Below are 13470 nucleotides of genomic sequence, written 5' to 3'. Positions count from 1 at the left end.
GAGAGAATCATCGATCAGCTGCCTCCTGCACGTTCGCCCCCATTTGGGATCAAGCCCGCAACCCAGGAATGTGCCCTGACCAGGAATTGAACCATGACCTCCAGGGTTATAGCTTGATGCTCAACCACTGAGCCATGCTGGTCTGACACATTAATTTGGCCTTAGACATAATACATGGGAAATAGAGAATGTGACTCTTGCTCTTAAGCAGTCTGCCTGAGTTGAAACTGACAGTTTTTATTTTTTCAGCCCAGTAGTCCTGCATTTGCCTTTTACAATAGACTCTTCTTTGATGTCCACATACTACTTCATCAAATATTTCAAAGCACCTAATGTACTTCCTAGTTGGGTATTCTACAGCTAAATATTTCTCTCAGTTTGAGTTTGGTCATCCTTCCCTAACAATGTTGAAAGCCATAGTAAAATCAGGCAGTGGTTTCCTTATATCAATTAAAACTTCACATTCTCTGCTTTGGAAAGTGTTTAGGGTATGTGTGTTGGACTATTTTCATTATCCTTGTCATACCAAAGCAGGGCTTTAAAAATAAACTGGAGATACATTGGGAATAAAACATATAACTAGTATTGGCAAAATTCATATAAGTCATGCACAATGACAGGTACAGGAGTAGAATTAGAAGTAAGCCCAAAAGGTTTTTGGGGCCATTCATGGTTGTGTGTACTTTTTTGTTTTGTTTTGTTTTTGGTAGGTTGACAGATAAAGTCAATGGGATTAAAGTTTGCCTCATCCTACTCCTGATCTTAAACTCAGTCATTATGGGAAAGACCCTGAACCCCACCAACACACACAGTCCTTAATCATACATGTGGTAAATAGTAAAGTCAGGGAATCCCTCCATTCAATTGACCAATCACCAAACTCCACATTTTTCATCCATAGGAAAGAAATAGATAAGGGAAGGGAAAGAATGCTAATGGAGTAGAAAAAAGGGGAAGGAATCAATGGCATTCATGGGAATCTCAGTTGTAATTGTGTTGAAATCTCAAACTCACTTGCCTTGCAGGTGCCAGAAAATAGAGACCCATGAATCTATTTAGGTAATGCCAAGTAGGACTAAGGGGCAGCCACTTCTCAGCTCTAGAGATTTATTTCCATGTTGGCTCAATCTAATAATATGATCTAATTTTCAAGAGAAATCACGTTTTTTTTAAATAAGAACATTTTCAACTTTTACATAACAGTGTGGTGGTTTTGTGACTTGCAAACTTCTCTAGCTGAACTACATTTCCCAGAGTTCCCTTTCTGTATGTTTCCAGTTAGAATGGGCTATAGAAGAGCCTCTCTCAAGAGCTGGATTGCTGATGAGGGGATGGCAGCCATCGTTTAATGCACAGGTATTACTGCTGATCTATTGACTCATCCTTTTAGGGTGAAACAGCAATTGGACCTGTAATATCTTCTGACTCCACTTCTGGGCTAGTGTGTGTGTTTGTGTGTGTTCAGCTCTATGACAAAGAGTCCTAACTTCTGAAGATTATCTAGTCACCAAGCTTACTCATGATTCTCCCTTCCAGACTGCCTGCATGAATGCCAGGATCAGCATTAGATAGGGAGATAGCCTTATGGAGACTACAAAGCCAGTCCCCACAATTGCAGGAGTCAATTCCCGGTAACACAAACAATCTCTTACTGGTTCTACTTCTATACTGGAACCTGACTAGAACAGATGTTTAATTCAAATATTTTAGAAACATGTGAAAAATTTCTATTTCTGGTAATGGCTGGTTGGATTATTTGAACCATCCTTCCCACCGAAAACAACTAAAAACGTTGGATTTGATATTAAAATTATCTTCTTTAAAAAATGTAAGAATCACAAAAATTTAAAGAATAATCAGGCCCAAACTGCAGGGACATTAAACCTAGACAGGTAATAAGCAAGAAAGCTGCTTTAGTTCTGAGGGGCTTTTGCTAATGCTGGACATTTTGAATTCATTTTTTGACAGCCTTGTAGGGTGAGGCCAACACCCAAAGTCCATGGCCTGTCCAGAATGAGGAATCTCACAGAAAACGTTCTCTATAATAAGTGAGGCATACAAATTGTAGATCTGAAAATAAATGAAATAGAATGTTTGGAATTAAAATAAAATACAAAAGCAAAAATTAAAGGCCCAGTGAATGAGTTAAATAGCAGTACCACCAAAAATTAGTGAATTAGAAAAAGGGTAAGAAAAAAAATTGTGCAAAGGATAGCACAGAGAGACAAAAAGATAGAAAATACTGAAAAGAGTTAAGAGATAGAAAAGATGGAGTAAGGTCATTTTATACATAAATAATGCTATGAAAGGAAATTTTTGGAAAATGTGATGGAAGCCAATAGCTGAGAGCTTTTTTCTGAACTAATGAAAGTTAACCATGCAGTCACCTCAAACACATACTTAAACACATTACAAGAAAACAATATAAAACATAAGAAAAAATCCTAACTGCAGGCAAAGAGTGGAAAATATATTATCATCAGAAGAACTACACTAAGATAAATAGTTAACTTCCCAACAAGAAGAGAAATCAGAGGAAATTAAAATGTTATCTTCCATAATAAAAAATATAACTGCCAACCTAAAATTTTTATATCCACTTAAAGTATCATTTCAGAATGAAGGTAAAATAAAGACATTTTCAGACAAAAATTATAGCAAAAACCCCCAAAGAGTTTACCACCAGTAGACTATATAAAAGGAACTGCTAGAGGATGTAGAAAATAATGATCCCAAATGAATAGTCTGAGACACAAGAAGGAATGTACACCCAAAAAGCTTGTTAATATGTATAAATCTAAATGAGCACTGGCTGTATAACACAAAATAGTAATGTCATATGGGTTTAGAAATCTGTAGAATGAAAATCAATTTCAAGAATAAATGGAGCTATAGCATTTCTGATATTCTAGTATTGCCCAGAAGGAAAGAAAACATGTCTAAGTTTATTTTCAAGAAAATGATGAACTACTACATATTTTTAAAAGGCAATTATTCACATGGACAGATATCAAAAGGAAATTTCTTACACGGAGAAAACAAAAATAAACCACATGATGGGTCGACAAGGACTTGACAATGAGCAAAATGTAGTCAACAGCCACCCAGTTTACACTTTGTGGTCTAGCTTCTATGAGAAGGTCCATTGGGTGCTATCAGGGAGAATTCATATTTCCCCATCAAGTGACAGAAGATTAGAGGAGGGACGAATAAATCATGTAAGAAAGAAGCTTTTACTTAAATGCCCACGTTAGTTTCTTTTTCCCTGAAAACTGGGAAGGCAGGATTGAAATATCTCTATTTAGTGTTCTGTCGCAGGGCCCAAAGGTAGGTTTGACAAGAGTAACCTCTCCCAGAGAGATTAGTCATGCACCCTGTTACAAAGATGTGAGAAGGGAAATGAGGGAAATCACGCTATATTCCCCTGGTGGAGGAAAAAAAAAAAGAGCCAGGGTGATGAAATGCTCTTTGGCTATAAATGAAAATGCCTTAAAACTTCCTGGCATTCTCTAGTGCTAATGAGCTAAATTAAAACAGATAACCCATGTTTTAAGAAGCATCAAAGACAAATTAAATGTCAGAGGAAAAGTAAATTACATATTTATCGACTGTTTTATGAGGTTATGCAGACTGTTCATTAAAAAGTCCCCTCAAAAGATGATTCTTCTTGTAACCAGGGCCTGTAGCTGCAAAGCAATCAATTTATAATGGAATATTCACAGCAGATTCAGGGCAACTCCTGATTAACGATGTTTCACCACGTTAGGATAAATCTCTTTGAAATGTAAAGAAAAAAGGCAGAATGTCCTTTTTATAATGAATCAACTCAGAGTCTAGCACAACCACAAAAAGTGTGGTTTCTTTCCACGGGCAGTTGGGTTCTTGAGTTGTTCCTACCACCTTTCATACACATAAACCCTTTACTACTGATTTTGGCAAACCTAGGTATGGAAATCCCAAGGAAACCCATTATGTCACCGAGTTGAAAGACTGTATCCATCTTTAGAACTCTGCAGGTATAGATTTCATAAGAAGACACACCTTGAACAAAACTGAAAACAGCATACACTCTGGGGCTGAATCCAATATTTCACTGCTAGGGAACAGGCAGCTGAACATCTCTCCATAATTTTGAACTCTACTGAAAAAGAGCTGAGTATTCTCTTTTAAGAGAATTTATAACTTAATACATTTCAGTGGGACTTTATGGACAGGAATGCACAATGCAATTTTATGTCAAATTGGGGGCCAAAATATGTATCTCTTGTATATTTTACCTCTAGTGATCATCACCTTCCATTTTCCACAATGTCCTCAAAATGTATAGAGTGTCCCAAAATTCATGTAAGAAGTAATTTTGATAGAAAGCACAGGTTTATAATTAAAAATTGTAAATTTTTTTATTGATTCATAAAGTTTACAGTATAGGGTTATGTATGGAATAGCACATCGGGTAAATGGCCTCCATGGCTTTGCTGGCACATACGCAAAGCCATGGTCTTCATTGGTCTTCATTGTCCCTGCTCCTGGACCATAATTGGTACTTAGTAATGCTTATCAAATTGAAGGGATTGAAATCAAAGGGCAACAGATATTAGAATCTGATCCAATAAAACAAGTAAAATTAGGCTTTTATTTTTGTTGTTGTTGTTAATGCTCACGCAAAATTCAAATCTTGCGTGAATTTTGGGACACTCTATAAATACAAAAAAAATAGACTCGTTGAGTCTCAGTTTTTAATGGGAAATAAAACATTATACATATGACAAAGTCCTGGTGCATGTCACAAAATGGAACATTCTAAAATAAACTTTCACATTGTGGCTGGCCAAATTGGTCTTCCACCGTATAGGGACCAGAAGGACAGAAGTTCTTGGTCCACGTGGAAATGAAATGGTTTTGATTGAAGAGCACTGTTCTATTGCAGGATGATTAAAATGTTGGGAGTTTGAGTTGATCTTTCCAGATCGTAAGTGCATGGTTGAGTGAAATGTTAGAAAGTTTCACTTCGAATTAATCTTCATATGGATCTTGCTCTAAATCAAGCCACATTCCTTGCACTATAAAACTGTTATTTTTCTGCATTGGCTTTTCAAATTTTTGTTGTTAAACATTTTTTATATATATATTTTTTTACTTTTAAAGGAGTGGTTTGGTTACCAAAGACTTGGGAATTTATACAAATTGTGATCGGGGTCCAGGCAAGCTCAGAAAGTAATAGGAGAAATTAGGAATGTAAAAAGTGCGTCTTCCCTGTCCAGGTGGAAGTTAGGAACACAGAACCCATTGTTCCATTAGTTAAATAAGTGGATGATGAAGAAGTAAGTTCATAATATTTGACAATATGGGGAAAGAAAATGACAAATGGGAAAAAATATGATGCCATGTAGCAAAATATTAGCCATTATTGTTTTCTAGTTAGGAAATTGCTTATGCCATCTGTAAAATATTTGAAGGAGAACTCTATTCCCCTCAGCAACCTCTGGCAAAATTCAGCATGCTTTCCTCTTAATAAGAAGGTTGCAATTACCTTTAATATTACCTACTATAGTATCAACTCAATTTCCTTGCACAGCATTGAGTGGTGGAACTATTCATAAATTTCAAGATGTCAGAAAACCACTCGGCCTTCACATCTTCTTGACTGAATGGAACTGACTCAGTTGTAGATGCAGTTGGTCAGGTTCATTTTCTTGAGTTGCTCCTTTTTCTTTCATGTTTCCCCTTTTATTGATTTCCCTCATATCTATGGCAAGCTTTGGCAAGCTAATACTGAACGTGAAGAGGGATTATCTCAAAGTCAGTGCTATTTTATTTCTGCTCAACACCCAACAATTATAAGAGTGTGGCTGGCCAATACGCTAGCCTGGTCTTACATTTGCTGTCCTGTGCTTTGATCTTTCTCCACATGTCCTACACTTGACCTTATTGTTTTACTCCAGTATTAATTATTGCTCCTTCTTGTCACGGTCATTTCCCTTTATGAGCTATTGTGTCCTACAATATTAACAGTCATCATTCTTATTTTATTATCAAAGTCATGGTTCCAAAGCACAACGTTTTTAAGCCCTGAAGAGCACCTCTCAATAAATGCTTTAGTTTGACATGGAACCAACAATCGTCAAGGGCAACCTTCAAACCTAGACACAGTAAGATGGTCATAAGAACAATTTCCTGGATGGAAAGCAAAGAGAAATCATATTGGTCCCTATTTACAGTAAAAACAAAAACAAAAAAACAATAGAACAACTAAAAATTCATAGAAACACTTCAGATCTCTTTCCAAAGGGCCAAAAAAAGAAATTTTAAAATGGCTATAAATATGGTAGTAGTATACATTTTATCTATGAGTAAAGTTGTTGAAATTTTTGGACCAAAACCAAAACAAAGCAAAATAAAACTCTGTGGGAATAACAATATTTTCCAAGAAAGATTTTTTTAGAAATGCAAAAAGTGGCTAATGAGGTATCAACCATAAGTGAAGGGTATTATGTCAGTGTACAAAGTAATGACAAATAGGAATTCAGACAGCATGGATTGAAAAATGCATGTATTTGCATATATCACCTGGAATTTATCATTGTGAGGTATTTTTTTTTTACTTTTCTGTTGAACCTGGGTCTTTTGCTCCAAATATTTGAGCATTTTTTAAAGATTATTTCTAAATGAAAAGCATAGTGATTTTAAAAATTTATTCTACTTTACTAATGCATAATAAATGTGAAAGGGTGGTTAAGAATATTTAAATTATTGATTAATAAAAATCATAAAAATTAGCAGCATATCTCAGTAATTATTAATTCTTGGATTTTCATTACTGCTTGAGAATCTATATTGCCCAACCTAAAACTTTAGGAGTCACACATATTAAATCAATGTCATAGGGAATAAAATTAGTTAGAATCAACCACAAGAAATCTATAAGAAGTAAATTTGTAAATGGACTATATAGTGAAACAAAACTAACATTTTTCAGCTTTGCAGATTTAAAAAGTACTTTTATGAAATACCAGTACCTTTTAGAGTAGACATTTTAAGCTGCAGATTGAAGAACAGAATAACTGAAAAGTACATTTTTCACAAAGATAAAAATATTCCTTGATGAATCAAAACAGATGAATGTTCTAAAGCTGAGATACTTTTCCCCTAAAATATTTGATTTATACATATTCAGTTTGCTTTAAGTTAATATTCATGAAACATTGGTTTTGACCAAATAATAAGCACAGGTAATTTTAAAGTAGAGCACCAATAAACTGTCATTATAGGGAAAAAGATTTATATTTTTCTGGTTTATGAGAATATTTTGTTAGAAGAAAACCAGGATGCTATGGTACAGGAACCCTCTGCTGGACAGAGTCTGCCATTACAATATCAATTATTTAAAGCTGAAGAGACTTAGCTAATTCATTTCTCTTAATTCTATCTTGGCAGGGGAGAGGGCCAGGGTCCTTTAAAAATACTTATGTCTCAACCACACCACAGACCAATTAAAAGCCAATCTCCAGAGCTGGGTTCCATGTATTTGCAGTTTTTAAATCTCACAAGGTGATGATAAAGGCTTCTTGAATACTACCATAAAGATTTTTTTACCATCATTGAAAAAGATATATACATTTCCCATGAGAGATGTGATCTGAGATTGTGTGCAAGACACATGAGCTAGGGAGGTCTTATTCTAATGGAATGGAAAGAGAGCGAAACTATTGAGTGATGCTACTCAGTTCAGTTTACCTTGGGCTTTTCGTCCAGGATCTGCTGACGTATCTCCTTGTGTTTCTCTACGAGTTTTTCTTGCCTTTTACTTTGTGCCTCTTCCAACTATAAGAAAGTTACAGAGAAAGCCATTTTCACCTAAAAGGTCTAGTGACTGTTTTCAGAAAAATATTAAAAATTAAATGCATTGAATGACTTCATTCCCTGGTCATGAACTGCCCTTACAGGTGTAGGAGACTGTTGGTAAGCGTTGAAGGTACACAGGAATGAGGGTGGAGTGATCAACAGTTATACTATACTTACATTTTCTTAATATTTAAAAATTTCCATAGTAACATTTTTAAAAAATTTGAAAAAAAATATAATGGCCTCTGGAGCTTGTCATCTTCTCTACCAGCGTGACAACTAAGGATTCTTTGGGGGAATCTCCCATTTACATCATGTTTCCGGGCTCCTGACTTGGAAGTGATTCTTCACATCTGTCTTAATGCGGGCCTTTTTGTACACAGTTTTGCAATTAAACTTGCAGGGACATTGACTAGGGAGCCTGCGCTGTGAAGAGTGGTAAATAGATGCAACTAGGCTTGTTGTTTCCCTATGGAGGCTCACACTGTGCTTGTCAAACATTCACACATATTTTGCAAAGGAGACAGGGATTAGCCCTGTTAATAAGAAACAATGGGCTCAAAATGGAGTCACTTTTGCTTCGCCCCACCAAGAATGAATACTAACCTAACTGCAGTTTCAGCCTCTCCCAGTCTGTCTGAAACTTCAACCTTAGTGATGTCATCTGCCTGATAAAGCCCCCTGCCTTCCCCTGAGCAAAGGTGATCTTGCCTGTAATAACTTCCTCATCCCATCATCTCTCTGCCTATAAAACCTTCTTCTCTATACAGCTGCTCAGACGAACTCTCTGTTTACTAAATGGGATACTGCCTGGTTCATGAACTGCTAGAACCGATTAGACCTTTAAATCTACGCGATTGAACTTTTGTTCTTTAACAACCAACATACCCTCTTGATGTACTGCACCACCTCCTGGATGTATGACCGGATCATCTCTGTCTTTTCCCTTAAAAGAAAAGGACAAAGAAATCATTATATGAACACATCCGGCATCAGAGAACAGGAGAATCTTGGACACCCCAGTGAAAATTTACAGAACTCTCAACATTCTTATTCCTGCTTCCAGGAAGGTACAATGCACCAACTCTGGACGAAGGTCAGGTCCCCCCAAGGGCAGACTTTGTTTTCATTAAATGCTGGGAAGAACGGCCTGACATTATTAGGAGTGAGTATTCAACCTTTTCCTAAGGGACCCTCTTTACTCAGCATTTATCTTCAAGGTCCTTTTCTGAACTGCTCTTTGAGTGTCCGGTTGACAACCTTACAGAGATCTTTGGAAAGGTTAATTAGAGGAGAAATTTCACAGATGGGTCTTCATGGTTAAGAATAAAATAGTCCCCAGGTAAAAGGTGGGGAGGAAGGGTTCCTTCTCCTTACTCTTCCATCTGGCTTTTGTCTTTGGATTTAGCTTCTGTGATCTTCTCCTGTCTCTTTTTATCCATTTTCTTCTTTAATTCCTTCTTCTCTCTAAAGTCAAAATGGAAGTAAAAGGGAAAAAAAGGCAAATGAAATGGCATTTTTTATTGAATACATGTATATACACAAGTTCATTATAATGAGAACGGAGGCTTACTTCTCACAGATTTCTTTGAGCTTCTTTAACTGATTGTTCTGACATTCTTCAGCAACATCTGTCAATTTTTGGATAAGCTGGGGAAAGAAAATGCCAGTTTGCTATATTATGTTACCATAAACAAAGCACCCTCTCCCTCAAACAATAGTATCTGTAGTTAAAAAATCTCTCATTGATATTTAACAAGCTAGAATTATCAAATATCTATGATAGGTAATGAGGACATAATTTAAAACCATTATCTTGGTTTGAACACAAAATTCTTCTGATCTCTCTCTCTCTCTCTCTCTCTCTCTCTATGTGTGTGTGTGTGTGTGTGTGTGTGTGTGTATATTTGTGTATATACACATATTTTTAAAGAAATATATATATATATATTTCAGAGAGGAAGGGGGAGGGAGAGATAGAAACATCAATGATGAAAGAGAATCATTGATCAGCTGCCTCCTGCACAACCACTACTGGGGATCAAGCCCGCAACCCGGGCATGTACCTTGACCAGGAATCGAACTGTGACCTCCTGGTTCATAGGTCGATGCTCAACCACTGAGCCATGCAAGCCGGGCTTCTTATCTCTTTTTAATTAAACAGGACTCCTTAGGTTACTGAGCTGGTTATTGTAGCTTGACCCAGTGCAAAGACAACAAATGGTGAGGACCCAGATTTCAATCCCCACTTTATGTGTGAACTAGTAAAAGGATGATTTGGCCAAGAAAGCCTATGTTTTCTTAGTTGTAAATAAAATTATGAATGTTTTTATCTTTTGGAGGTACTGTGAAGCTTAAAATAAAATGAATATTATACAAATGTGAGTTATAATTAACTGTGAATTATGATTCTAGGTTTCCAGGAGGGCCTGAATGAGCGGGAACATCAGCCGCCTGCCACCTGCCGCTTCACGCAATACTGCATCCCTCAGGGGATGTCAGACTCCAGCTCTCCAACATCCCCTGAGGAGTCCCGGAATACAAGAGGGCACAGGCTAGGCTGAGGGACCCCACCAGTGCATGATCGGGGCAGGGGAGGGACTGCAGGAAGGCTCTAGAGCATGTCTGGCCCATCTAGCTCAGTCCTGATCAGCTGGATCCCAGTGGCAAGCTAACCTACCAGTAGCAGTGTCTGCCCCCTGGTGATCATAGAGACTGGTCGGCTGGTCTACTGTCTGCCCCCTGGTGGTCAGTGCACATCATAGCAAGCAGTAGAGAGACCTTAGCATATCATTAGCATATTATGCTTTGATTGGTTGAACGAACGACCGGACACTAAGCACATTAGGCTTTTATTATATAGGATGAATACCATAAACAACCTTCTGCCATTGCTCAGGCACAGTAGCAACTGGACCCAATCCTTCTTACTGGACACCAAATAGATGGTGTGGGCTTCTTGCAAAAGGTTTCACCGCTATCCCCCAGAGCTGAAGTTCTCAGATGCAGCAGGGTGAGCTGAACAGTTTTATATACGCTACAGCTACAATAGTGATAAGGCAATATAAACATAATGCCAGTTCACTTTCATTGATAATGTATACAAGCTGGGAACAGTTTGAAGAGTTTTAAATGCAGTAACTTATTCAATTCTAAGAGTTGACCTATTGGCAAGAAGTTGGTGCTGTTATGTTCCTTTTAAATATGAAAACACGAACCCCGGGTGCTCAAATGTCTGGTTTAGGACCAAAGAGGCAGTAAGCCATGGAGCTGGGTACAAACCCGGACAATCAGGCTGTAGCCTTCACCACTTTCCCACACGCCTTTTCTACCGACTGTAGAAATTGTTTTTAAAGACCCCTTTTTATCTAAGAGAATACAAGAAGCCAAGGGAGAAAGTCTCTTATAGGATTACAATAAAAAAAATGCCTTAACGCGACCATGAAATGTGACGCACCTATCTGTGAAGTGGATTAAGTCTGAACAAATACTCACTGGGGCTTGGGCCAGTGGAAAACCTATTTGATCATCCAGAAGACATTGTCGGATCATGACTGTCACGATTAAAGATATCGTGAAATATTGCAGTGCTGTGATGCCATTTATCAAGTTGTCTAGATGTTAAATTGGTGTGCAATGACTCTGGAAATTTCCTTGAGGATTCCTGCGATGCTGCTATTCTAGCTGAGGGTGAATACTCAGCACATCTCCTTCCCCAGGGACCTTTCTTGTCTCCCATTCTCCCCAAGGAATTACAGGGCATCATCCAGGGATCCCCAACCATGGCTGCAACATCAGAAAACTTGGGCAATTCTTAAAAATACAGATTCCAGAGCCTGTTCCTAGGCTTATGGACTCCAAATGTCTGGGGGGAGGAATCAATGTTTTCAAAATGTCCTCTGATGATTTGGGCACTTTGCCAGATTTGGGGGGTTTGGGTGGCCTTGTCCACATGCTACAGACTGTTGCAGAGCTCCCAGCAGTGCTTTTGAATTCTGTGGCTTCACACTTCTGTTCCCATGTTGCCATCTCTATCATTCATTTGCCTCCAATCTATTCTATCTTCTTGATTCTGCCAGCGTCGGCTCATATCCCCTTCCTCTTCTTGCCATAACAACATCGGTGACCAGTCAACACAAGCACTGAGCCTGAGATCTTACAGCCCTCTGCCCACTCAGTTCAGCCTTTTATTTTGATTTGGTTTTACCCCCCCCACACAACTGCCAGCCACACCCCCTCAAGGCTCCACAGCAGTTCCCCATCTCAGGTAACGTATGGCCTTCCTCTTTGCCCCTCCCTCAGGTTATCACACTGCTCTTTGCTCTTTTCAGAACTAGTTCCCACTTCTCTTGCTCCCAGAACACATACCTTTGTCTAAACTATTCAATTTAGCCACAATCCAACATTTACCAAGTGCTTACTAAACCCCAGGCACCATCCTGGAGACTATGAAGCAATGTCCTGTCTTGCTACTCAAACTGTGGTCCATGGACCAGCACCATTGGAGTTGCCAACGGTCACGTTAGAAATGCAAATTCTCAGGCCCTACCCCAGGTCAACTTGAAATTAAAATCTGTATCTTAACAAGATTCCTAGGAGATACTTGTGCAAGTTACAGGTTGAGAAATACTGGCTGGAATAGATTATTGAGGATAATTGAGATGATTTAGAAGAAGCCCTCTCTTATGGACTGAATGCTGGTGTCCTCACTCTCACTTTCATATTGAAATCCTCACCTCCAATGTAGTGGTATTAGGAGATGAGGACTTTGGGTGGTAATTAGGTCATGAAGTTGGAGCCCTCATGAATGGGAATAGCACTCTTATAAAAGAGACCCCAGAGGGCTCCCTAGCCCCTTCAGCCACGTGAGGATACTGTGAGAAGACAGCCATCAATGAACCAGGAAGTGGCTCTCACGAGACACCAAATGTGCAGCTGCCTCAATCTGGGACTTTCAGCCTTCAGAACTGTGAGAAATAATTCTCTGTCGTTTAAGCTACTCAGTCTACGGTGATTTGTTTTAACAGCCCTAAGACACCCTTCTCAAGTTCTCTCTTCTCTGTCTCAAAAGGTCTTTGGAACTTGACTTTCATTCTCTTCATTGCCCCAAACTCAGCTTCCTCACTTGTGACACAGAGACAATGTTTCCCTCTTGGGGTTGCTGCGAAAGCTGAGAGGGAAAACACACTTGCAAGCTCAATAGACTACATCATCGATTCTTAACTTGGTTTCCTCACCCTTCCTTCCAAGAGAAAGATTCTTGCTTGTATTTTCCATCCTGTATTCTCCCACCGATGGCCAGACCTAATCTGCCATTTCATTTGCTCCTCTCAACCTTTCTTCTGCACCAGACGCATTCCCTTTGCATTAAAACAAATTATCTTGCCCTAACTGGTTTGGCTCAGTGGATAGAGCGTCGGCCTGCGGACTGAAGGGTCCTGGGTTTGATTCTGGTCAGGGGCATGTACATTGGTTGCAGGCATATCCCCAGTAGGGAGTGTGCAGAAGGCAGCTGATCGATGTTTCTCTCTCATCGATATTTCTCTCTATCCGTCTCCCTTCCTCTTTGTAAAAAATCAATAAAATATATTTAAAAAAAACACATTATCTTTTCCTCATCCTCCCAGC

At 38.6% G+C, this 13470-nt stretch overlaps 1 protein-coding gene across 2 annotated transcripts in view; it reads right to left on the bottom strand.

The window, feature by feature from the left end:
• Positions 1-13470, bottom strand: part of PLCB1 (phospholipase C beta 1) — a 631360-nt gene that overhangs the window by 60777 nt on the left and 557113 nt on the right. For both annotated transcript variants that reach the window (XM_015560268.1, XM_006758081.2), the window contains 4 exons: positions 9416-9492; positions 9220-9309; positions 8731-8788; positions 7735-7821 (listed from right to left, as the gene is read on the bottom strand). In XM_015560268.1, the coding sequence (XP_015415754.1) occupies positions 7735-7821; positions 8731-8788; positions 9220-9309; positions 9416-9492 (312 nt within the window). The remainder of the gene's footprint in view (positions 1-7734; positions 7822-8730; positions 8789-9219; positions 9310-9415; positions 9493-13470) is intronic.

This window comes from Myotis davidii, unplaced genomic scaffold, assembly GCF_000327345.1.
Source record: "Myotis davidii unplaced genomic scaffold, ASM32734v1 scaffold32, whole genome shotgun sequence".
Lineage (NCBI taxonomy): Eukaryota > Metazoa > Chordata > Mammalia > Chiroptera > Vespertilionidae > Myotis > Myotis davidii.
The sequence above is the reverse complement of the archived record's forward strand: the minus strand, read 5'-3'. Positions and strand labels throughout refer to the sequence as shown.